General features: G+C 36.3%; 2 protein-coding genes across 2 annotated transcripts; one reads left to right on the plus strand and one right to left on the minus strand.

The window, feature by feature from the left end:
• The first annotated feature begins 13,907 nt into the window (after positions 1 to 13,907).
• LOC132185669 (homeobox protein knotted-1-like 1) lies at positions 13,908 to 17,658 on the plus strand. The gene is made up of 4 exons (XM_059599435.1): positions 13,908 to 13,972; positions 14,089 to 14,266; positions 14,587 to 14,700; positions 17,141 to 17,658. Exons 1-4 carry the CDS (start codon positions 13,914 to 13,916, stop codon positions 17,300 to 17,302), a joined length of 513 nt encoding a protein of 170 aa, XP_059455418.1. The 5' UTR covers positions 13,908 to 13,913; the 3' UTR covers positions 17,303 to 17,658.
• Positions 17,659 to 19,882: 2,224 nt separating this feature from the next.
• LOC132184124 (dihydropyrimidine dehydrogenase (NADP(+)), chloroplastic) lies at positions 19,883 to 27,096 on the minus strand. The gene is made up of 7 exons (XM_059597632.1): positions 26,634 to 27,096; positions 23,243 to 23,506; positions 22,978 to 23,148; positions 21,622 to 21,734; positions 21,343 to 21,529; positions 20,278 to 20,387; positions 19,883 to 20,175 (listed from the first exon to the last, which is right to left on the minus strand). Exons 1-7 carry the CDS (start codon positions 26,904 to 26,906, stop codon positions 20,019 to 20,021), a joined length of 1,275 nt encoding a protein of 424 aa, XP_059453615.1. The 5' UTR covers positions 26,907 to 27,096; the 3' UTR covers positions 19,883 to 20,018.
• Between the last annotated feature and the right edge of the window lie 469 nt (positions 27,097 to 27,565).

The following is a 27,565-nucleotide window of genomic DNA, read 5'->3' on the forward strand; positions in this document are numbered from 1 at the left end:
GGTCAACTAACGGATAGACTAACTTAGTCTTTTATCGAAACCCCAAGGGGGTCCTGTGATAAAAATGAAACCCTAAGAGGATAAAAATAAAGTTTTCAAACCCCAAGGGGCTATTAAGTATTTAACCCTTTTTTTAACCTTTGCCTGCTTCAAAATGTAACAAAATGACCACATAAATTTCTCTCGCAGATGTTTTAAATGGTTCATAATGGTTAAATTACTGTTTTCACGGAATATAAAATATGGAGAGAGAAAAAGCAGAAGCTAAGAAAGAGAAACGATATAAGAAATTTTGTGGTGGTTAATTTGGTTCCTAACGCTTATGTTCACCGGTCTGAATTGTCCTAAGGACTATCTTATACTCTTATTAACTTGAATATGTCTATTATACAAAGGTTCTTATTTATAGAAAAATTGTGTTAGGTGATGGAATATAAGTACAATCAATCATAAAATAGAGAATATTTTAATATCAATCTAATATTAAAAATATATTTTTTAACGCATCGCATGCATGCCGGAGCAATGCGCAAATTGCATACATCTGGCACTCACAAATTATAAAAATTGTAGTTTTCTTAACGCATTTCTAGCAATAATAGTTAAAATAACTACCGAAAAAAGTACAAATTCTTATTTTATCTACTATTTGTTCTATGTAGACTTCAATAGATTCTCTATTAATCTAGTCTCTCTATTTTATTTAAATATTATTTTTCGATTAATTCTTTATTGTATGGAGAGAGAGAGAGAGAGAAAGAAAAGAATAAAATATGGTTAAAATTGTAGCAAACTTTTTGAAAAACCTTTATTTTAGAGGATCTGCTAAAGCATTAAAGTAGCACATAATAACTAAATATAACTTGAGTAACCTATTTGAAAGATCAGCTGGAAATGCTCTTACATCTCTTCATTTTATTGAGATGTAATTTTCACGTGTCTCTTCTTGTAGCTTTTTCCTTTTTCTTGATGAGCAAATTTGATCCAAGGAAAGGAAAATGTAGAGTAGTTTAGAATAGAATTAATCATTGGTCAATGCTTCTTAAAAATCCCAAAATATGAGGTTTTTCGATGGTACCAACCCATCCCACATGTATTTGTTGCCCTACTAAGTACATGTCCTAGACATGATTTGGCTGCCTAGGTAGTAGGCGGTGAGTCCAAAAAGCAACTCTATAACTTGCCAAGTAATCGGATAAGGAGTTTGCTCCACAGAATTCAGGTTGCACAAGATAAGGACTAGATAAAGGTGCATAATAAAATGGACCACTAGAAGTACATGAAGATTTTGAATTGGATTTTGGAAGAAGGGAAGTTTGAGGTAGAGCGTGAAATTCGGACAACTAATTATAGAGAATCATCATCTGTTCAACATAGTTTAAAATTTTAAGGTTGAGATTACATTGGGAGCAATACCTCTTCTTTTTGATGAACAGACCAAATTGTCACGGAAAATAATAAAAAAAAAAAAAAAAAAAAGAATTGGCAGCTTACCATGCAAGTGTGGCCATAGGAGTCCCGAAGAGGTGGTTCGGGGGTAGCCGAACTAGCCTCTTAGCCACAGGGTTGATTCGGCCATACCCAATGACCAATTTGGGGGTAGCTAGCATTTGGAGTTTTCAAAGATAGTTTGGGGTGGCCGACAGAACCCTTTAGCCACAAGCCGTGGTTTGACCACCCCCAAATTGGTCATTCAAACCCATAAATAAGCTATATGCCTAGTGGATTATCCATTTGAATTTTCTTCTGGTTTTCTCTCTTCTTGGATTTACACTCTTATAGGAAAAACCCTTCCAAACAAAAAACTTTGTTGGTCCTTCACGAACACTACCTTTGTATTGTTTGGTTTTGTTTAATTAGGTGATTTCTGTTCATCCCTAAAAGAGAAAAAGAAAAACATCTGAAATGTAATAATTCGAAAATTTGACTAGTTCATTAATTAGGGCATCAGTGGATATTGGATGAATGTCAATTAGTTTAGCTATTAACATTTCACTTTGTGAAGAAAAAAACTCTACAAAGGTCAAGTTGGTAGACAGGAATGGGTCCACGAATTGGATATTAATTTCGTCATTTGGTATTCTTATTATTCTTGAAAATAAAGCAATTATGCATTAAGAAATAGTTATTGCTCCCAAAAAGAGAGGAATGGTTATTCCCCTAGTAATGGAATAGTGAAATTTATTTCTAAAAAATCCATTATGTTGTTACCATGAGTGGCCAAACAACTTCACCCCAACCAAAAGCACTGGGGTGGTGCAACCACCCCAGAGAACCTCAAGGTAGACCCCAGCAATTTAAGGTGGTTGCTATTAAAGTATTCATTAAATGATTAAATTTTTTTATTCCTAACAGCTTAAGATTTTGGAATAAGTAGTTTAACATAGTATCACAACCGGAGGTTCTGAATTCGAACTTTGACTGAGTTGACTCCAATAATTCATCCCCATTTAAATTAAATATTCCCCTTACTGGACGCCACTATTAAAATGGAGTTTGAGCCCATACGATTAGGATCCTTTCCATTTCATTTAAACTGGAGAATATCCAGTTAGTTATAGTAAATGGGTATTTTTGTCCCCTCAAAAAATGAAAAGACAAAAACACCCCTCCACTATAACTAACTGAATATTTATAATACCCCGATAAAACAATCGTCTTTACTAAAAGGTTTTCCACAAAGAGCGATTAAAAGATTTTATATAGAGCAAGGTTTCATAACAAAAAGACCCAAGTCCATACACATAACCAAGACTCCAAGATAGTTTTGAGGCAAAAACCCAAGTTCACTTATTTCTCACCATACGTACGCCCAGTAGTGCCGGACGTATACCTTTGTCTCCAGTGCGGACATACGACAAGGGACCACCGTATGTACGCCTCTAAATTATAGTGAGGACGTACGATGGGAGACCATCGGACGTACGCTACTTTTTGGTTGACCATTGGTTAATAACTGTACGTACGATGCACGCTTTGGACCGTTGAATAAACAAGACCAGACGTACACCCCAATAGTACCGGACGTACGCTGCTTTTCAGAGTAGTTAATAGTGCCCTCAGCTTTTTTGGCCTATAAATACCAACCCCCACCGTCCCTTGAACCACCAAAGTGAGTGCTCTTTGAAAGTTTTGTGATTTAAGAGAGGGGAGGAAGAAAGCTTGTGTTCTTACCATTTCCTAAGGTATCCTCTTGCCTCTTTTTATACTCTTGATGTTGTTCTTGTTGCTTCTCTACTGTTATAAGCTTTTAAGGCACCATGTTAAAGTTCTTGTATTCTTTCTTACAAAATCAAAAAAATGTTTCCAAAAGAGTTTTAAAAGTTTCTTTGATTCCTTGTATTGCATGATGTTAAGTTTTCTTAGGCGATTGCCGTTGGGAGTACACTACTCTTTTATTAACCAAATAATACTTTTATGGTGTATTGATGGAGACAACACTTCTTTTAAATGTTTACTAAAACTGTACATTTATTTCTATGTTAAATGAACTCATGTCATACTTAATTGTGAGGTTTACTTACTAAGTCGTTAGACTTATGCAATTATTACCTTTCTAGGAAATCTGTTGCTAGAACCCAAGGGTGGCATGGCTGCCACTACAGACTTTACTTTAAGGGTTATCAGGTTTGTTTAGTATTACTATTAGTTGCTCCATGTCTTAATTTCGAGGAACATACTTGTCCATTTCATGATTTAATAGCATTCTCAAATTTATATCACCTTCCTATGCATTAACTCTGATAATGCTTAGAGGGACGATTCCTCATTTAGTCACATGTTGGTTTAATTAGGGTAATTGCCAGTAACCCTACCAGATTAGCCAAGGCTAATCTTGTGGGCGTTACATTATAGTATTAGAGCATACGGTCTTGCCGACCGTAACAAATAATCTGAGAATAGGCTACAACACCTTAGGTATAAATTTTAAAGACCGGAGCATATGATAGACCTAGGTGCGGTGATTGTGTTTGATTGAGGTATGGGCTATAGTAACAGCCTTCTTGAATGCTTAGTTTAGAGTTGAGTGGGATCGCCTATTCTGCGCTACAGGCACTTGATCCTGCTTCACACTCAATTGCGCGATGGGTGCCGACATTGGGCAACTGTTCAAGAATGGCCAACCGAGTACGAGCCTTATGCACCCAAGTATAAGCCCCGCCACACCAAGCGCAAGGTTTTCGTTCAACCTTTTCGAGAGCCATCCCCATAACAGATTCAAGAAGGGCAAGCACCGATAGACCCCAAGCCCAATCAGGCAAAATGGAAGCGTCGCAGTGTGTCAGCAGTACGGGATTTTCCACCTATTCTCGGAAGATACAACCGCTACCTTAGCACGAAAAGGAAAGTGGAGATGCATGCACTACTGACTGAGATTGTGGACGAACACACCCAGATGGAGCAAGAAGAGATTTGATTGCTGATGGCAGGAGCTCTGCTAGTTGGGTCTGACCGACAGAAAGCCGCTTTCCTCTCTAGCATCGACAAGGATTTTAAGGCACTAGTCAATGACAAAGAAGACCCGTCAGAAGAATCAACCAGAGAGTGCTAGACTCAAGAGTTGGGTAGCTTTTGAATAGGTAGGGCACTAGTTAGCTAGATTATGTACCGTACTTAGAAGTACATTTTATATCCATGTGTTTTCAAAAGTGAATTAAGAAAAAAAAAAAAAATTCCACTCGTATCTCGAAGTTACAAAAAATTGGTTCATGATAAAACCCAACCTGCCTCGCTTTGATACCTTCCCTTTTCTTGAAAGTGATGCTTTGACTTGGAACTTCTCAAAAAAATAAAAAATAAAAATTGGTTTCTGACCGTAGGTACGCCCTTGTGACCGGACGTACGGCTAGAAACCCTAATTCTTTTATGCCTCTTCTTAAAAAATGGCCGAACGTACCCTAAACCCTATTCATTCCAATTTTCTCTCATTTTCTCTCAAGCCAAACACTTTCAAGGTAAATTTTGGCCGTGTCTCCCCAAGAATCAAAGCCCATTTCATCTTTTTAACAAAGGTACGTGATTTTAACCGTTTTAAACTTGAGATTTCTAGTTTTGAAATCTTGGGGTTTTGGTTTTGGATTTTCAATTTTCTTATATTTCATGGCACTTAGCTGGTTGGTTGTGAACTAGGATCATGTTATATGGCAGTAATGCTTGCATTTTTGTATCATTTTCGTTGAAATCGTTACCCATTCGGATTTGGGGGTTTTTGCGCTAAAATCTGAAATCCATATGATTGCTTGACCCCACCATGCAATTGATGCATGGGTTGTGACCCAAATATCCTTATGATGACCTAGGAATGAGACCCACTCACCCCTTTGACCAATTTTGATAAGCCCAAACCCTAGCCTTTGAATTTAGGAGTTTATGCCTAAACTCGAGTTTCATTGATTTTGTGACCTCAATTGAGCCCTATGGACCAATTGAAACCCAATTTCCATAGTTGGATACTCGATTAACATTTTTGACTGGTTGGACTCGAAAGTTTTTGCCCAAGTCTAAAAATTACTAAAATGCCCCTTATCCTTAAGATTGGGTATTTTCGCCTAACCTTGAGATGACCCAATTTTGTTGAATGACTAAGCCTGCCCATTGGACCCTTTGATTGGGAGCTTAACCCATAAACCTAACTGTCTGGGTTTGATATTTTGTCCAAACCCATAAAACGACCAAAACGCCCTTCCTTCCTAAAAATGGTATTTTTGTCCTAATGGCCCAATTTTGTCAACGGGTCAGTCCCATTTGTCATACTAAGCCTGGAACCTTTGAGAGTTCCCACTTGTACCCTTAGCCATTTCAATTTTCAATATCTTCGGTTATAACATTGAAAGCACCAAAATACCCTAGCCCTGAAACCCTAAATATCTTGAGATCACTAATTACCCAAGGGCATTCAAGTAATTGATCCAAATACCCCACATCTTCCGATGCTTTCACCTAAAACACCAAATCCCCTGATCCATTTACCACATCCCAATCCTAGCTTGGTCGTAACCTTGAAATCACTAATAGACACCATTTCATGCCTTGCACTATCTCCTGCATTTTCACCTTAATTAGAGAACTTCATTTCAGGAATAGGACACTTTGCACATATTGGAGATGGGATATTGCATGGGCATGTGTGAGTATAGTGTTAATAATAATTCTTGGTTCAGGACGATGGCATAGACGAAAGCCAGTGCAGCAGCTTCATCCTCTTCACGTCCACGATCCCGCCAGATCAGGACCTTGATGCAAGATGCTCAAAGTCCTGAGTCCGATCCCGATTTCGAGAAGGAAGATGCCGTCCCCGACGTCTCACCAGTTAGTAGTCCTGAGCCCGAGGGGCCAGTGAGGGAGATCAGCAGCTGCACTGATAGCGACAACGCCAATTGCACTTATGACTGCACCCGCTTCAGGGTTGACAAAGCCCGACGTAGGTATCAGGCCTTCTACAAAGGGTGAAAGATTATAGTCGATAGAGGAATCAACGTGGCTGACGTAGCCAAAAGAGCTCCACGGGTACAGATGATACTATACACCGAGGGTTGGACGGACATGATGGTGGATCACCGTCCCGCAATCGAAGAGCTAGTCCACGAGTTCTACGCCAATAGCCATATGAGTTACGGTGACTCTTTTCATACTTGGGTCAGAGGCACGCCGATCATAGTGACCCCCACCCTCATCAGCAGCATCACCGGCGCACCACGAGTGCATGACCCTAAATATCCATGGCCAGTCGACAGCTTTCCCACCCGTGCTTAGTTGGTTGAGTGTTTCGTCGACGGGTGTCCCCATTAGATGGAAATGGAGGGAGAAGGAGTTTTCCAGATCAGCGACCTCAAGAGCGACGACGACTGGTGCATCTCCTATATCATGGTTAGCTAGATTTACCCCGTAGTGAGCCTCACCTCCATCACCATCAAACGAGCTCACTGCCTTTATGCCATTTTGACCGAGACCTCCATCGATTTTGGCTCCTTGGTTACAACGATGATGATGGGAGTACGGTTAGCGGATCAGATCACCACCCTACCGTATGGAGCCTTGGTCACCCAGATCGCTGAGCACGCTAGAGTATCCATTAGGGGCCTGAAGGAGCTACTGCCATCCAAGGGGCCCATAACCTCGCGATTCCTTAACGCGAGCAATGCTCACCTTAAAGAAGCTGAGCCAGAGCAGAGACCACCGCGGCCCCCGGGAGCAGCTCGAGCTGATAGGGCAACTTCATATGCAGGCCAAGATGAGCGTGTGAGTCGTAGGGAAGATACACTTCGATATGTGCAGCAATCTCTCCAAGAGCTACATGCAACACGAGCAGAGGATCACGCCATACTCGTACAGCTATGGGACCACTTGATGGGATCACTAGACGTCAGGGACTACAACATCCAATCCTAGCGTCAACTGGGGGAGAGGGAGCCCGAGTGCGAGAGGTACACCTGGTCGAGGGTTTGCAGAGCCTAGCTCCAGGAGACGATCCCGCTCTTAGGGCGATCTTGCTTTGCCTATTCTTTTTTTGTAAGTCCACCATGGTTGTGGCAATTTTGTATGTTTTGGCTAGAATATAAGCCCACCTTGATGTGTGATGAATGACTGGCTTTGCTATGCTTGGTAATGGCAATTTGTATGCGACTGTTTCTTCTTTCTTCCCTTGGATTTAATTATGCATGCCTAAATCTTACTAATCTTTACAAAAAACATATGATTCTGTTCAACCGTTTTCTTCTATCCAAGCTTTTAATTGTTTTTGAAAATCCTCTTTACCATGAGGATTTTGTTTATTACTAAAATCAAATTTCGAGAACGAAATTTTTATAAGGAGGGGAGAGTGTAATACCCCGATAAAACAATCGTCTTTACTAAAAGGTTTTCCACAAAGAGTGATTAAAAGATTTTACATAGAGCAAGGTTTCATAACAAAAAGACCTAAGTCCATACACATAACCAAGACTCCTAGATAGTTTTGAGGCAAAAACCCAAGCTCAGTTCTTTTTGATCTTACGTACGCCAAGTAGTGCTGGACGTACGCCATTGTCTCTAATGTGGACGTACGACAAGGGACCACCGTACGTACGCCTCTAACTTATAGCGAGGACATACGATGGGGGACCACCAGACGTATGCTACTTTTTGGTTGACCATTGGTTAATAACTATACGTACTTTGGACCCTTAAATAAACAATACCGAATGTACGCCCCAATAATACCGGACGTACGATGCTTTTCAGAGTAGTTGGTAGCGCCCTTAGCTTTTCTGGCCTATAAATACAAACCCCCACCATTCCTTGAACCTATTCCTTCGCTCCCAGGCCCTTTGTAACCACCAAAGTGAGTGCTCTTTGAGAATTTTGTGATTTAAGAGAGGGAAGGAAGAAAACTTTTGTTCTTACCATTTTCCAAGGATACCTCTTGCCCGTTTTTATACTTTTGATATTGTTCTTATTGCTTCTCTACTGTTATAAACTTTTAAGGCACCTTGTTAAAGTTCATGTATTCTTTCTTACAAAATCAAGAAATGTTTCCAAAAGAGTTTTAAAATTTTCTTTGATTCCTTGTATTGCATGATGCTGAGTTTTTTTACAATGTATGTGTTTATTCAATAGCCAAAGAGGAGATATGGTAGCCTATAGATTTTATAGAAACTAGAAAACACTGTTTGGTGCTTTTCCCGGATTGCCTAACTCACTGACCGGACTTACGCTCTCGAGCTCGGACGTACGGTCAGGAAGCCGGGCATCTGCCCTTAAGCCTCATTCTCATGTATTGTTGAGTCAGCAATCCTTTTGATAGATAAGGCTTAGTATCTTACTCATAAGGGTCCTCTAGAACTGCGCATAACGACATGTCGTATTTCGTTATAACAGGATTTAGCTATGTCGGAGGATCCAAGTGAGTGTACAAGGTAAGTAAACACATACGAACTCTTTCCTTAAAAACGTGGGATATGTCAGTTGAATGACCAAAAATATGATATGAGCATGTCTACATTTACGAACTACTTAGTAACTGCTTTATTAACTGTATGTTAAGGTGCATTGTATGACATAGTACACCGGTACGTGCGGTATAATAGTCATGGGCTTACTATATAGATTTCATTTTATGGTCAAATGCGTGTGTTGTTATATGAGCTTTGGATCTAATGATTTGTTTCCACTATAGTACATACATCATCAGTGGTGTGGGCCACCCGAGGTCGGACTCGGTCGTGCCGCTAATGGGATGGACGGTAGCGTACAATATCTGGGGCACTGGTGTTGTGTTACAGGTCCCTCGGGACAGCGCCAGAAGGGGTAATATCTCATGTTATACCTAATTGTGAGGTTTACTTATTAAGTTGTTAGACTTACGCTGTTATTACCTTTCTAGGAAATCTGTTGCTAGAACTCAACGGTGGCACGGCTGCCACTACAGACTTTGCTTTATGGGTTTTCAGGTTTGTTTAGTATTACTATTAGTTGCTCCATGTCTTAATTTCGAGGAACATACATGTCTATTTCATGATTTAATAGCATTCTTAGATTTATATCACCTACCTATGCATTAACTCCGATAATGCTTAGAGGGGCAATTCCTAATTTAGCCACAAGTTTGTTTAATTAGGGTAATTGCCAGTAACCCTGCCAGGTTAGCCAAGGCTAATCTTGGGGGTGTTACAATATTTTTCACTTCAAATAAACTAGAAAGGATCTTGTTTCACGTGAGGGAGAGTGTCAAAGTTTTTTATTAATGATTAAATGTACTTCTTCCTATCAGCTTAAAATTTTAGGATAAATGTTGATTAAACAATTGCAACCATGCCTCATGGTGCGTCAGAAACCACCCCCAAAGCCCTTCTGCGTCCACCCATGGATTGATTTCCTTTTTTTGCTTTTTTTGCCCAAAAAATGGACTTTTGGAAAATCATTTTTAGAGCAAAGTATTTTCGGAAATTTGGGTAAAGTACAATTAAATCCCAGTTAAAAAATATTGTAATTTCTGTGTTGTCACCAAGCAAACAAATAGGAATGGAAATTTTATTCCAACTTCCTGTATTCCTAGTAATACGCATTCACATTCCTAGTTAGGGAATCATCTTTCCAGTATACCAAACCTAACCTAAAAAAACAAACGTTCAATGGAATTGAAAAAATAAAAAAATAAAATAAAATTAGAATCCAGATTCCATCCTATTGTATAACTCTCATTAGTACTTACTAATTATATGCAAATTACTCATTTGAATCCACAGGAATTAGTTTCCCCTTCCATCACTCTTCATCTAAGACGCAAATCTATAATGATTAATTTGGTTGTGTCTTTTACGATGGTCTTCATTGCTGTTCAAGCCCTTTGTTTCGCTGTGAATACATAAATAACAAATGTCCCTTGAGCTTTATGCACCTCTCAAGTGGGACATCAGGTTGAAGGCCCTCTTCAGAGATTCCAAATCTGGTTTAATTTATACATTAATGCTCTTCATCCTGCTGCAATCAGGGGTTAAAAACTGCTCCGCATCCCCTATCCACATAGGTTGCGGATGAATTTTTAGCCCCTAACTACATGTTGACGGATAGTGGAATATAGGTAGGCGGAGGTGGATAATATATTTTTCGCATCTGCATATATATAAAATAGTTTTGTTTTATTAAACCAAAACAACATTGTTTTGGGAAAAAGAGTAGGGCAACCGTAAGTTTTATAGACAAAATGCTTTTTTTCATATCAGAATTCATTTTATAAATATTTTTGTTGCCCAATGTTTATAATTCAATTTGTATTTTCAGAATAAAATTTGCAAGTATAATTAGTTCAAAAATTGGATTAAGATCATCTAAAAAGCTCATAAAAAGCTTTTAAACCCTCCCCCCCCCCAAAAAAAAGTAAAAATGCAAAGCGATGGCAGACGCGGTTAGTACCAAAAAAATTTCGAACATGTGCGATTATGAGTAGATTCCACAAAATGCGAATGTGGATGCCGTTACTAAAATTCACTATCTGCAAAGTATGGATACAGATGTGAAATAAAGATATTACACACTCAAATAGTGCGGTGTAAACCTAGCTATGGTTTGCCTTAACAGCTCTTATCTCTTCATTTTTATTCAAGAACTATTGGATCGGGCTAATTTTTGGTCCATTTATAATTATTTGTTTGTATTTTTTGTTTAGACCTGGTATGTTGGAGAACTCATCCCTGTTGTTTTTAGTTTCGGGCTCCCGGGTTGTTTTTAGTTTCCTTGTCACTGTTTTCCTTGATTGATTAGAAAAGAAAAATGCAAAAGACTCTGTATCCTACTATACTCTAAACTCGTAATCAGCAAATTTTTAACTTCCCAATTTACGTCCTAGCTGGTCTATCTCCTAGGTTTAGCATAATTAGAAGGCTTGCTCATAACATGAGAACTGCAAGTTCTTCAGCTTTTTTTTTTTTTTTTTTTTCTTTTTTTTAATCAAAATACCAAAAAGGGGTGGGCTCCCCTATAACAGACCTAAACACGAAAAATAATAGTACAAGTAAATGAACCAAAGTAGAAAATGGGCCAAATAAATGGCTCAGTCCTCTCCAAGGGACCGCATAAAGCGGTTTTAAAAGCAAACGGAGCACAAGAAGAATCATAAACGTCAAGAGATTCACAAACCCTAATTACAAGTGTAAGAACCTCAAAAGGTCCAAACCCATCTGAACCCCAGCAATGAACACAACATCAACAACCCGAAGGAAGCCGAAACAGGAAAGGTACTGATAAAATCCGAATCTGAAACCGATGAGAAGGGAATACTGTCTCTGGAAGCACTAGTCTCTACTACAAAAATAAATCCTAAATACATAGGGAGACTAAAATTAACCCATAAAATCCAAACGAAACAACTGAAAATACATGGAAACAAAGGACAGGAAATGCAAGTTCTTCGGTTTACGTCATGGCTTACCAGGACATAAATGGTTTCAAAGGTAATTAAGATAAAAGGATAATTTACCATGAAGTAATGCGTTGCAAGTACGGAAGGTGTGAAGAAATTCCCAATGTTACTTCTTGTAAAAACTTTCCCTTCCGTACGTATGACCCTAGTTTAGTTTGAGTGTCTTACCATTGAGTTATATATATATATATATATATATATATATATGAAAAATATGATTTAACTTCCTAAAGTAGTACGTACCACCACATTTTTATTTATCCATCCAAACTTTAAAAAGTGGTACCAGGCTTTTCATACTATCATCACGTGTTAAATTATATACTTTTTGTATTTTTTTTTTCCAAAATATTCTTAAAATTAGAAATAACTATTTAAAAAAATGAAATTATTAAAAAATTAAACATGCAGGAAAAAAAAAAAAAGGAAATGAACACGAAAAGGGGTGGCCCTTTTCATGTTATCCCTCTTAATAATAATAATAATAATTATTATTATTATTATTATTATTATTGGTGCCTTACATGTTTTTTTAGAAAAGGGTTCTTAATTGTATTGCTACTATTTAAGGGCCTTAAAGTTGCCTAATGGAAGAGTCGGCCATGTTGTAGATCCTTTATCTATCTTATTTTGTTAATTTAATTATCTTTTCAATTAAAATCTACTTTTCTCTTTAAATTTTTTTTTTTTTGGTAAGTTTTAAAATAAAGAATAAAAAGTGATTTATCGTCCAAAATAAAGAATAAAATTTCAAATGTATTTTAAAAGTGATTCATTAAAATAGAAAAAGCAGGGCTTGTTCTTCAAAATTTGAAGAAAAGTTTAAAGCATCCAATGTGAAAAAAATTGGTGGATTAAAGCATTGCTGCTTTAATTAGGGTTAGCTCTTCATCAAATTTAGCTTTTCTCTACAAATTTGAAAAAATAATCATTTAATAAGCTCTTTACTTATCTATTTCCAATTTAACTTTTGTTAGAAAAGCTCTTCAAATATTAAGAGCCAAAAAGTTAAATCTGTTGAATTTTTCAAGCTTCTATATATATATATATTCATTTCCCTTCTTTCTCTCTCTCATCGATCTACCAAGAAACAAAAAAAAATTAAAAATGAATATTTAATAAAGTAGAGAAAGATCATATAAAGAGTTTTTATGTTTGATTCCTTTCCAAAGTGACACTCCATTTAAAAAATAAATAAATAAATTTCTCTTAAATCTTAATTTTTGTTTGAAAAGTTCAATAGAAGTACTCTTACGTACTCGATCGTTTCAAAATCTAGCAAGCTAGCTAGTTACAAAGCAATTGACAGCCTTAAATCGGTAAGTTGGTCTGGTTTTTTTTTTTATGTTTTTTTGGAGTAAAATAAAGGTAATCAAAAGTTTCATTTAAAAAAAAAAAAAAAAAATCCGTTCTGACCATCATGAGTGATCACTAGTACACTGTTAGGATAACGTCATATTTTGATGGATTATTTAATTACAATATTGTTTTGTTTTGTTTTTTTCTTCTCTTGTGCATAATTAATATATATATATATATATATATATATATATATATATAGTAATAATTTAAGCTAGTTTGTCTTCTCAAATTCAATACTAACACTTGAAAGTACGAAGACTACAGTATAGTTAGTGGTTTCACAAAGTTGCAGGCATGAGATGGATGGATGGATGTAAACACGTAAACACAATCCCATATTTTGCGTAGAAGTGTCATTTTTAATGAGAATGAACAGTTATAGAAACATTCTGTCCCACCATGTGAAAAAACCCAGGTATAGAATAAAAATTACCCCATTATGAACAGTTTAGAATTTGGATCTTGTGCCTGAAAAAAAGTGAGAGAGAATGACTAGTAAAATGGGAAAGAGGGTGTTGTACTAACAAAGCATCCCTTCAATCGAGAAACCCCCTTGAAGTGTTGCTTTCGGGTTATGTAAAAAGACAAGAGCAAGTAAAAAGTCCATCCATTATAGTTTTGACTGATACCATTCATTCAACTATTTTTTGCATGCATGGGTCAATCCGCTGGTCACTTCCAAAAATGGGAGCGTCTGTCTTTCCCACTCCTGCTGTACTTCTACTATACATTCATTTTTGCATCACTTTTTTTTTTTTTTTTCCTTCTTTTTTTGTTTTTGTTTTTGTGAGTTAATTTGGTATGCCCTTAGTTTTGGTGTACGTGTGTAGGAAATTAATAATGGAGGTTTTGATGAGTAACTCTAGGGAGAAACAACAAGAAGAAGAGAAAGAAGAAGAAGAAGTAGAGAGGGGAGAGGAGGTTATTGATCATGAGATCCTCAAGAGAAGAATCTCCACCCATCCTTCTTATGGTTTGTTGGTTGAGGCTCACTTGGGGTGTTTGAAGGTCTTTTAATTTCTCTCTCTCTCTTTCTCAAATTAATCTTTTGCATATTGTGAAAATTCCATGTGGGTCTGCCTTAAACTTTGGGATCTCTTAATATTGCTACTTTTTGTCTTTGAATTATTACTTTCTTGTTTCTCTTGTTTCTTCTTTTTTGTTGGGGTATTATTGTTGCATGAATTTGATCCTTGCTCATGTTAATGCAATAACGTGCTTGCTATCGTTGAAGGGATTCATTTGAAGCATGCATGCTGGTGTATGTATAAATAACATTTTCCTGTCATTATTTGTCTACTTTTTTTTCTTTTTCTCTTTTTCTTCAGGTTGGTGACAATGGGGAATTGGAGAGTTATAATCACGCTAGAGATGATGAGAAGCAACAAGAAAACATCCCCAGCTTAGGCATGGCTAGTCGATCTGAGCTAGATCACTTCATGGTAAATCCCAATTAATTTGCTTTTCTTTCTCTCTCTCTCTCTTGCACACATTTACACTAAGAAACATGGCACAAAGAGGCACTAGGAGGGCTCCTTGAGGCGAAAGGTATGGAATTAGATACCTTGACGTGGATGGGGAGTAAAGTTTTCAAACCTAATAAGATTACTCATATATATATGGTTGATGAAAGCATTATCTTTCAGAAAAGGACAAGACCAAGGGGATTACAACATGCGTAGCTAGCAATATCTTTTCTTTAACTCTCTAGTGCGATGGCTTTAATTTGTTACAAAACTATTGTTTAATTCACCTACGTTTATAGATGTGTACTTTGGACGGCTGCTCTCGAAATGCTCATATAATTTTGGGTTTTGTAGGCCTTTTAAGTCAGCTAGCTAGCAAGAAGCCATTCACTTAAAAACAATTTCTTGTTCGGGGAAGAAACCTAAACCATGTAAAAGCACGACACCCAATACACCACCACCAAACGAGAAAAAACATTATAAGAAAAACTCATCAAATTCCTAAAAGTATTTAGCTCGTTGGAACAGGTCAGTTCGGTACTTAATTATTCGTTCAAATCTTACTAGGGTTTTACATCTTTTCAAGGCATTTCACGGTTTTCTGAAGCGGCGTGTTTGAACCGACTTAGGACAAGCTTTGGAACGATATATTATACCAACTCGTTCGAACTTAAACTTAGGATGAACTATTATGTTAAGTTTTTCGGTTGTCTCTTTACAAACCGTTTTCACCCGGTCAGTAAAATTTAGAATTAGCAAAACTTCATGAAACATGATTACTTTGTAAGCCTTTGAATCAAATTTTCAATGCTACCAAGCTTTCCGTAATTTGATGTTAGAATCACGAGATATGACTGTCATTAGTCATGCATCATCCTCCCCGGGTCGGAGAGAATTCATCCTTGAATTCTGATAGCCTTTGCCTCGATTCTTGGGATGCTCAATCAATCCCTTCCAGCAAAACAAGTTCATACCCAAAAAGACATGATTAGTGGACCCTAAATCCATACACCAGGAACCAATTTGATTGATTCACCATCAAACATGATTCAACTAAGAAGGGAGATGGTATACCTAGACGTTGAGATGCTACAAACTTCCAGCAAAACAAGTTCATACCCAAAAAGACATGATTAGTTTACCTTAAATCCATACACCAGGAACCAATGTGATTGATGCACCATCAAACATGATTCAACTAAGAAGGGAGATGGTATACCTAGACGTTGAGATGCTAGAAACTTGGAGCAATTTCTTTTCTAGTGCCCTGCTTCACCACAGTGGAAACACTTTCCACTTGGCTTCGCTAGCTTTGATCTCTCCCCAGCTTTACTCACTCCCTTGCCAGCTTGCTTGGTGTACTTTTTCTTTTTCTAGCCTTTTAGCTTAGAAGAAGAAGTTTGTGTCATATTCACCCAAGCCTCAACCTTCAGGATGCATTCCGCTGCGATGAGCACATTCATTAGTCCAGACAAAGTGTATTCCTTTCTTCCCATAGACACATTAAGGCTAAACTAGTTAAATGACTCAGGTAGGATTGAAGGATCATATCCATATGTTATTCACCATCAATCTCTGCACTCAAGACCTCCAATACAATCAGCATTGAGATTATGTTCATACAATGATCTCGTACTGGAGTTCCTTTTGCCATCTTTACATTAAGCCAAGTTCTCATTGTGTCTGACCAAGCAACACAACTTAATTTGCTCATCAAACATCTTCACTAGTCAGTATGCCTGAAGCAAGTCAAAGATCATGCATTTGATGTTGGATTATATTTGTCACAAAAGGCCAAGATGTAGCACTTAACTCTCTTATTGGACTTTTGCCAGTGATCATATCGTTGCTTGTCCTCTTGAGAGACATCCAAAGTTTGAAATTATGGACAGGGTTAAGACATTGTGCCCTTCAATCGTGAGCACAATGTTCAAATTACGTTTCCAGTCAACGAAATTGGCCCAATCAGCTTATTCTGATTCAATATAGTAGCAAGAGGGCAAAATGAAGACATTTTAATCTAAAATATGTAAACAATAACATAATCCAGGGTATATACATTTTGCAAACAACAAACATAATATGAAATCCAAAAAGAAAACATAGTATATTTAAAATGCAACGACAATCTAATCCTGCAATTAATATCCCTAGGCAGCGAGGTGACATTAACTCCTAATTATCTAGGTATTCTCATTGTTACTGTCATCTTGGTATCTCATACCAACATTAATAATTTGTCACTCTTAATTAGCTTCTAAGTTTAAGGTGATAGAGTTCTGCAGGGAGGCTAACATTTTAAATTAGTCAACTGTATACCATCATATAGAATCAGTTCATTTTCTTTTATCTCATATCTCTCATAAGTGGGTTTGCTGATAATTAACTTCTGATTTCGACTAAAATTAATGAGCAGGAAGCATATTGCTTAGCATTACGCAAGCTGAAAGAAGCAATGGAGGAACCTCAACAAAAATCCATGGCTTTCATCAATAACATGCATTCACAACTTCAGGAGCTCACAGGGACTCATCATCCAGGACCTGCAGACCTTCCTGCCACCAGTTCTGCAGAATAAACCTGCAGCTAATTGTGCAGCTAATGCCACTTCTTTGGTTGCTTTAGATGCTTCAGTGACATGAATTAGTATTAAGACAAGACTTAGCATCAAGATGACAATATTATTCAACTGCTGGGGCATTCACATCAGAGCACCAATCTGCAATATCACTAGAAATCTATACCATTTTCCTTAAGATGTTTTTGTTTTTATGACTCTAGCTAGTACTATTATATGACTTTGAACTTCTAATCTTGTTGACCTAACAAGTAGCTGTTTCATAAATGATGAGTACTGTTGCCAGGTTTTAATGTGTCTTGATGCAAACATATAAATCAGACGATTAAGGTTTAAGTTTTTGTAATAAGTGGTGGTTTAATATGGTATCAGAACATAGGTCATGATGATTAGTTCGAACATTGTCTCCATAATTCACCTCTTATTTAAATTAAATAATGCACGTGTTAGGCTTCACTTATTAAAGAGGAATTTCAGCTCACACATGAAGCTTAAAGTTTTGGGATAAATGGTGATTTAACACTTTCCTATTAGTTTTTAACCATCCAGTTATAGTTAATTTGTAGCAAGTTGATTGTTACTTTCTTTCTTATAGGCTCTACAATTATATATGTAGGACCTTTGGAGTAACATTACTTATTAGGCTATCAAGCTTTGAATGTTGTTTCTGTTCAAATAAGACATTGTTAAAACCTTAATTAAATTCATTATTTTCTATTAGATTAAACTGATGCGGAGGGAAAAATAAATAAGTTAGTCTTTTTAATTTGGAAAATGTTAGGTGATCTCCCAGTATTATCCTGGTGTCTTCCTAGTCTTATGTGGATATTATTTTCTAAAAACCAAGCAAGAGAAATAAAATCAACTTTCTTTTTTGTTTTTTAAGAAAATAATACTCACCTACGATTAAGAGGACACAAGGAAAACAATGGGAGAGCACATAACATTCCCCAATTAATTTTATTTGGATTTTATTAGTTAATTAGATTATTTGCATTTCAATTAGTGTTTTACCTATATTTTAAGAGTTATTGTAATGGGTTTGGCCCAAAGTTTGTTAAATTAGGGTTTTTGTTATTTAATAACGGGCTTAGCCCAAAAGTCAATCAATTTAGGGTTAGGGTTTATTTTACAGTGTCTATTTAAATTGTCTTTGTACTCTTATGGAAATGAGACAATGATATTGAAAAAAAAAAATGTTTTCTTTAAGAGTTGTGATTGATCTTTCATGTAGTGAGACTTTACGTTCCTGGTGAGACGTCAAATTTATCCGATTTGTGAGATGCCGATAATTTATCTTTATTTTGTTCTCCTTCTGTCTTGCGTCATAAGCTTTTGAAATAACAGTTAATTTAACATGATATCAAAACAAGACGTGTTGAATTAATCACGAGACATACTTAAAAATCACGTGAGATCCATGTGTAACGTACAATCTATCTGAACTCCATCCTTTTGGTGCAAAAATAGGTCCTCTTGGTGCGAAAATAGGTCTTTAAATCTACCCATTAATTGTATTCTCAATATCAATGTATCACATGGATCAGATGCACATATCCTGTGAAAACAATTTGAAGAACTTTGGTTTAATTTCCATGAAAGAAAAGATTCTATAAACCTTCATAGTCCTGTCATTTTTGAAGCTTTATTTTTTTATTTTTTTGTTAGGAAAATATACTTTAACCTCCCGAACTATCACTTATTTTGCAATTAAGTTTCCAAACTTTAAAAAGTGATATTGAGGCCCCACAACTACCATCATGTGTCAAATTAAACACTTTTGCATTTTTCTCCTTTAAATACTCTTAAGTTATTAATAAATTTAATAACTTAATTAATACACAAAGATTAAGTACCACTTATATCAAAAATATTATAAGAAATGAAAATTTAACCATTTAATTAATATTTTAAGACTTCCCTCACGTATGGGCTTAAACAACCCCTCCTTCCATTCCTAATAAGTGAGACCAAACACATAGAATATTTAATTAAAATAAAAGGTGAATTGATGTAGATAATGTTTGAACTTAAAACATTTGCTCTAATATCATGGTAATCACCAATTATCCGAAGAGTTTAAATTTTTAAAATAAGCGGTAATTTAACAAAAATCTGTACTTAATCTGTGTTCTTTTGCATAACTGACGCACCACACATACATATTAAGCTCACAAAATCTTTAGTGTACTTAATAAATTATCCAAATAAAACAGAGCATTTTAAATTCTAAAAAGCCCTTCTCAACTATCAGTTATCTAAATGGGTTTGTCAAAAGAAATCACATAGAAAAACAAGTGCCTTTGTGCATGGTATGTATTGTTAGGTCCAAAGGCTAGGACTTATAAGCTTCAACCAAACAATAAATGGAAAAAGCATCTCCCCATTAAATTTGGGTATTTTTTATAATGGTATTGAAAAGTGTTTCTTTTTTAAAAATAAAAATAAAATAAAAAAATAAAGTCTTTTATTTTTTTAGTGGAATCCACATATAAAAAAGTACTTTGTCGTATGTATTAATGACTCTTGCACCATTCTTCATTCATCATATGCTTTTGAACTATAAACAGTAAACACATCTGAGAAAAGTTCTTACATTAGCAAGTCAATTATTCATATAGGGCAGTTCTTTTCTCGAATCTAAAGAAAAGAAGGCACCATTTATTCTTTGATCATCCAAGGGGGAGAAGGGTTTTGATCTGCTATATACAACAACTCAGTTAGAAACCATGCTCTCACTCTCTTTCACAAAGCCATCTCCAGTCCAATCTTTGTCAGACTGTAAACCTTTCCTTGTAGCTTTCCTCTGTTTAATAGCTGCTTGTTGCCTTTGTACCAAATCCATGTGAGTTGTAAAATACTGAAGAGAAACCCTGGGAAACCACCAAAAAACAAGAAAACATGAAAAAAGAGTGAATTTCCATATGCCAGAAGTTATTTTATTTATGAAATTTGCCCTGAACTAAACTGCATACCCCCTGAAATCTTCAATGGAAGAGAAATTGTGTGCTTTCATAAAATCCTTCAACTCAGCACATAGCTTCTTCACAAGGCCATAACCATGCATCATAACCCCAGTACATACCTACAAACAAAAGTTGATGGTCTCATACACTTGCGAATATCATGTAGGATTTTCTTTAAGGAATCTGTTTCATGATCTAATATAACGATTAAAAAGAAATACCATAAAAAAAAGTAGCTTCTTCAAAACAGAAATGTCTAGTGCCCATTGATTGAGGACTTGAAGTGCAGCAGATCCTATTGCATGCACTAGGTTTTGATGACCATCAAGTATATGTTTAAAATTAAATGTTAGATGTCTAAGTTAAAACTATTGTGGAAGAAAAAGGAAGTCCAGTGCTTTTACTGAGCTCCAAACTGCCACTAGGTTTTCAATGACTTCAAAACATTTAAGCCAGTTCTTCCTCTAGCAGCGTGATGATTTTTTTTTACAAGTTTGTTGTAAAGGTGAAAAATCTTATTTATTCATTATTGTTATAATCACATTTCAAATTTTAGCTTACTCCAATGTTAGTTATGTTAAAGCAATGATCACAGCAACTCAGCCGTAGTTTTTTTAATATTTGCATAAATTATAAACAATGTTTTAGCATGGACATGCCCTCTCAAGTCTCAACACTGTCAGTATGCTTAAACATTGATCAAGAACAACGTAATTGAAAATACCCTTTTGGAAGGCAGTTGCTAGGTAGGTCAGGAATTTTATGTACCTCACCTATACGACACGTTTGGATTAGAGCAGAACCGAGATTTCAAAGACGCCAATTTTCAAGTTCCTAAAGTGTAGGACCGTGATTTCCAAAAGAAAAAAGAAATCTTTACATCTGTACGAGTCTAAAACAAGTATGGACAAAAAAACCATTTGTATAGTAAATTACACTATGAGCATCATGTCAAATTGGGAGAGCACTTTATCCCAAGTATGGTATGTCAATTTGAATTTCCAAACACATGGTTATCAGATGCAATGAAATTTATTTTTTATATAAAGAAACAATGGAGTTATTTCTCCGTACCTGAACAGTATCTGCTCCAAGAAGAATGAATTCTGCAGCATCACCACCCGTCTCAACACCTCCAATACCAGAAAGCGACAAGTCCTTATCACCAAATTCTGACTTCATCATTTTTGCAATACTCATCACTTTTGCAAGAGCAATAGGATGAACTGCCTTTGAAGAGTAGCCCCCGGGAGTTGAGTATCTGTTAACAAAATTTAAGCATATGAATTTTCCAGTGGCAAATGATATAAGTCAATGCAAAAGTGTCATATTGCTCAATTTGAGATTGCAAACCCCTCAACACAAGGCTCTGGATGTAAGGTGTCGAGATTTATTCCCATTACACTCATGATTGTGTTAATAGCAGCTATCCCTTCGCATCCTGATGCAAGAGCCACCCTAGCTGGCTGTATACAGAAGCAGGATTGATAAATAAGCCACTCTGAGTAAGAAACCAATCAAAACATCACTGTAAATGAAAATAAATAATACACTTTTGTGACATGCATCTAGAAGAAAACGGAGAGAGAATATGAAGAGGAAGGAAAAGAGGATTTTTTTTTTTTTTTTTTTTTTTTTGGAAGCACCAGTTCATTTATTTTCATCTATTAAGAAAAGAGCAAGACAAAATATGCAGAATGATGCTTCATCCCCAATCCCTAGGGAAAAAAAGGAGAAAACATTGAAGTTTTGAGATTGCACTAGTAATTAAATCACATGAAAAATTGGGGTGGGGGGTGGGGGACACAGGATGACTTAACAATATGGCCTGGTCAAATTTCATCTCTATAAGCAAAAGGATGTGCCTGGCCTCAAAATATGTTCACTAGTACAACAGATTTTCATTTTATTTCAGGCCATAGAATCTGTTCCAGTCAAGGGTAATATTTCTTTTTTTTTTTTAATGCATATAATGTAATTGTTGTTTAAAACATCAAATTACTCGGCGGTTGTTTCTGTAATTATAGATACGGTATTGTTTAAGACATAATCAGAAAAAACAGTTTTCAACAGTTAATCCTTCTTTGTCACTGATTCATACTCTTTTGTCTTTCATATAAGTAACAATTACTTTCAAATTCGGCACTGATTCTTATTTTTTTTTTTCCCCAGAAAAAACTCATACATTAGTGCGGCCAGGCAGAATTTTGCAAAAGATCTTTTAGAGAATGGTCCTTTCAAAAGATATTACAATTTAATTAAAGATGTAAAACAGAAAGCAGGCTAGTAATTAGTTAGATAAGGAAGAGCTTTATATTTGCTAACCAACGCATCATTTCTATCCACTAGACATGATCCATACTAGGTGCTGGTCATTTTTAGTAAAGGTCTCGTCATTAAATCAGCCAAAATGACAGTTTCCTGATCCAAGCATTTGCAGCTTCACTGAAGCAATGCAATATATGTTTCAATATCCAACAGCAACTACGGCATAAATGCTTGTACCAGTGGTAACAATGCATGGATTAGTCACAATATTAGCCCAAAATGATTGACACAGAGCTACGCAGGCCAAAGATATTGGCCACAAATTCGCATGTCATTCAAAAGATGAGATGTAGAAACAACATCCCCATGCATCAAATATGTGCTACCTTCTTCACATGTGCACCTTAGGAGATAACTATGGGAACAAAATAGCAACCCAACCTGTGTTATATCAGTGATGTTAGGAGTCATCTTTGCCCAAACAGGAACTGTAGCTTTCGCATTTATCCATCCACAAACCTCTTCTAAAAGGGCACAATCTTGCCCAACTGCAGCACCCATTTTGCGCTCTGGCATACCATGGGGACATGAGAAATTGATTTCTAAGGCATCCTAAAGAACAATGACAGAAATTTTAGATGACAAGAGCTTTTACATGAAAGAAGTATCTATCACAGTAGAAAATTAGGCAATGACTGTAGCTTACAATTCCAGTTTGCTCAACTCTGTCAATAAGTTCCTCCCAAGCAGCTTTGTCATACTCCTCCATAATTGAAGCAATGAGAATCCTATCCGGATACTCTTCTTTTAATTGCTTGAATTCTTTCAACATAATTTCAAGAGGCCGATCGCTTATAAGTTCTATGTTCTCCCACCCAATAATTTGTCCTTTGGCTGAGCCATTTGCTCCTGCTCGTAGACGGGCATACCGAGGGGTCACATTTATAACTTTGGCAGCATCTAGTGACACCTAGCAAACAAATAAATTAAGATCTAGAGCTACATTTTCAAAAGCCAAAATCAACATCACAGTTCAGATTCATTGAAGGAAAAAAAATAAAAAAATAAAAAATGAAAAGGTAAGGATTGGACATCACCACTTCACATTGGGCATGACAATGGTAATAAGAACTTAGGTTTTCCAAAAATACATGCAATTTCTCCTAAAGCTTTTGAAGTTTTGGCATCAAGTTACAAAATATCCCTTAGGAGATAAAAAATTCAAGCATATATTGCTCAACCATACACTTTCATCGTCCTCCTTTAATTTGTATCAGTTGCACCTATCTGAACTATTTGGAAGTTGCCACAAGTATCACATTTTAAAGTTCTACTCAACTTAGGGCCATATTACTTATTGGTGCAGTCAATCTGTCTTCCAGGACTTGCTTAGGATTAGGTTCTTATCATCAAACTAAAAAGTTTGCTATCTTTTAGATATTCATTATATTGGGATAAATATCCTTAAAGTGGGGATATTGAAGAGGGCATGACCCAAAACCTTAAAGCAGGATAGACCATGTAGATGTTTTACAGGACAGCTACTAGCTTGTATCCCGTGCTTTGCAAGGGTTTTTTAAATCTATATTAATTTTTTATGAACTTTTATACTTTTAGTTTTTGAGTACATTATACTATTCTTACAGAAGTTTTTTTTTTTTTTAAAGATTCTGTAATTGGTGAACACTCTCAATGGCTAAAGGGGTTCCTGTTAAGGGCCCAATTAGTCATTTCCGGACATCTTACATCAGAATCGGCAATTGCTGCCACTTTCCTCATGTGCTTGTCGGATCGGGGAAAACATTGCATTAGTAGATCCACCCAATATGGAGAAGACAAAATTGTTTCAAGCACCGACAAAACCAGAAGCGCCCCTTGTAACAATTCAGAGTTGAATAAAAAACACTTACAGCACCTCTTAAGCTTCTTCTGATTGCCTTCTTTCTTAGGTGTGATTGCTTAAGAAACCTAGGTTTTATTACCAACGCATTTTATCTTCTTTGTACAATTACAGATCTGATTCGGTTCTTGCAGCAAACCAGGCCTTAGAACACTCAAATAAACCACATTACAAAAAAAAAAAAAAAATTAAAAAAATTTTAAAAAAAAACCTTTATTTTATTATGAAACGATAAAAACCTTTTCCACCAAGCCAAACTACCCCCTCTACATCGTACAAAAACCTTAAATTCCAAATTTATGGTTCTGAATTCAGAACACCTTATGCAAACAAGTCTTAGTAAAGTGGTATGGGATAAGCGTAAAGTGAATGTCAGGTTTTTAGTCTTGGTAAATTCAATGTCAAAACATGGTTTGATGTAAGCCTTAGGTTTAGATTTGAGTTGGGATCAAAATGCAGTTGAAGAGGCATGGAAAATTGAAGTTGAGAAGACCTTGATTGATCCCTCAGCCTATGCTCAATTGACCAAGCATGTGCAACAAGTTCAATACTAAAATCCAAGGGGCTCGGTCAATCAAGCATGGAACAAGGTGATGCAAAGATGGTGCACAACAGTCCAATAGTAAAACCCGAGAGGGTCGGTCGACCGAGGTAGAGCAAGTTGCAATTAAACCTCAAAACCGTAATGGCTCAATCAACTGAACTTGAGCCTCGGTCAACCAAGACCTGCCGCTAAGCTTATTATGTTAAACCAACTTTGACCTAAAACCTTCATTGTTCCCCTCTCTATATAAGCATCTCATACCATGAATTCCATAGACCCAGAAAGGCAGTATCTCAATTGTTTTGGAGAGATTTAATATTGAGCCTAAACAGATCAAAAACTACTCCTAGTTTAATTCTTCTCATTCAAATCACAGAAAAGCCTACAGCCACAGAGTTCTAAGTTGAAGCGGATGGCATTTGCTTGTGAAGGTGGTCCATATAGAAGAAGGCAAGGTTCTAGAGCCACTACAGTGGGAGCAGAACATGTTGTCTGTCGGGGTTGTAAGATTGGATCTTTGGAGTTATAAAGATTTTGTAAGTAAGAACAATTTGTAACATAAGTCTATAGTGGATGTCTTTGGGCTTGGCTGGCCCTCGGAGTGGTTTTACTTTTGAAGAGATCTTCAAAAAGTTTCCACTTTGCCACCAAATTTGTGTGTTAATTTATTTTCTACATATCTTGATTGTGGTGTCAATATATGTGGTGATTAAATTAATAACTTTTTTTTGTTGGTAAATTGGATTAATAACAATATGGGGTCACCACTGCAATCATCACTTATGCACCCAATAAATAAAATTAGGCTTCTTTGCAACTCCACCTACAACATCTTATGGGAAACCCAAGGGAAACCCTTCGGCCCTTTTAATTCCTAATCAGCACAGGATCAAAATTGTACTTAAGAAGATAGTCAAATAAGTAGGAATTAGAATACACCCAGCTGCAACCCATGTTGTCAGTAAGAGTGATAAAGACCAGGCAGGTAATCTCCTGATTCAGGTTTCATATCAAGCCAGCAATTGAAGAATGCAAAAAGCATTTTGAAAATGGATCATCGTGTTCATTTTGAAATAAATTTGGTGCAGAACCCTTATCAAGAAACTGAATACAGAACATACTTCCAGTCATAGTATTGAGTGATTGAAATTAGGAAGAGAAGAAATTTCAACAAATAGGTAACTAATCAAATTGTCATGATTCAGCTTTGCAATTTGCAAATGTCACATCACTGGTCTAAGAGAACTCATTTCAAGGTGAACAAGAACTTCTTACAAGGTTGATTACACGGCGTCAGGCTGTGTGAGTTTTGAAAAGGTTGGCAACAAAGATATTGGATAACAATCGGCTGAACTTCCAACTTTGCACTGAAAAAATTCAGTGGGCTATGAAGATAATATAATATACCTACTATAATTTGCCAACATGTTCACAGCAGCTCTTGACAATGCTATTATTAACTAATTTGAGAATTCCCCTAAAATTATCCGAAATCCAAGTACTTTATACTTCATTTCATATATTCTTCCGAGACATATACATCACTACAAATCAAAAGTCGAAATTTATTCTTTTTTTTTATTATTACATATTCTAGGCAACCACACAGAGCACAGAGCTGACACCAAACAGAGCAGAGCAAAAAGGACTTACAGTTTTGGCAATCACAGCACCCCAGCCCTCATCAAATGCCCTCTTCATGACGGTGTAGTTAGTCCCCGGCGGACCCGACCCAATAACGAACGGGTTAGGCATATGCAACCCATTGACAGTCACGCCAAGATCGGGCTCAGCCTGAGCCTCCGACGACGCAAACACCTTGAACCCAACTCTACCGGGGCGAGCCCAGCTCGTCCTTGGCCGAGTCCTGGCGAACTCGGGCACCGAGTTCTTGCCCCTGAGCTGAGTCAAACTAAGAGACGCCATGGATCAAAAGCTCTCGAGAAATCTTGGGCTGAAGCTAGAAGAATTATAAAGATGAAGAAGAAAAAGGAGGTGGCAGTTGAATCTGAGTTGTAATATATTCTTTGGGATCTGAGAGAACGTGGAATTATTGAAATCGTTTGCATTTGGGTTTGATTAATCAGAGCTGAAATGTTTGAATATTTTACTCGAACGGAAGATCATGTTGCATGTGGATATTTATTTTTTCAGATGGAATTATTAAAATATTAATTTAATAATTAATAATTAATAATTAAACTCCAATTATAGGAGATTTCAGTTAGTTCCGAGGACAAAGATATGACTTGGAATCTAACTTTATACTTTACACTTAATTTATTAAATTTTTTTAAGTGTTATGTTTTGGTTATTAGTGTTGAAATATTGATTAAATAAATAATTATTTTTTATTATTTTAAAATTTTAAAATAGCTAATGATTTAACTGGGGTTTCATTAAAAAATGGAGGAGCAAGTGACCCGCATTTGATTCAAGGAGAAGGAGTTGTGGTATTTTTGGATGAATTATTGTAGGATTAATGGAAGAGAATCAAATGGTTATAACAGAGTTTTTGTTATTCATATTAACAATTAATCTAGGAGGAATGTTTATGTGGCGCTAACAACTTAATAATTATCTTT

This window comes from Corylus avellana, chromosome ca6, assembly GCF_901000735.1.
Source record: "Corylus avellana chromosome ca6, CavTom2PMs-1.0".
Classification (NCBI taxonomy): Eukaryota; Viridiplantae; Streptophyta; class Magnoliopsida; order Fagales; family Betulaceae; genus Corylus; species Corylus avellana.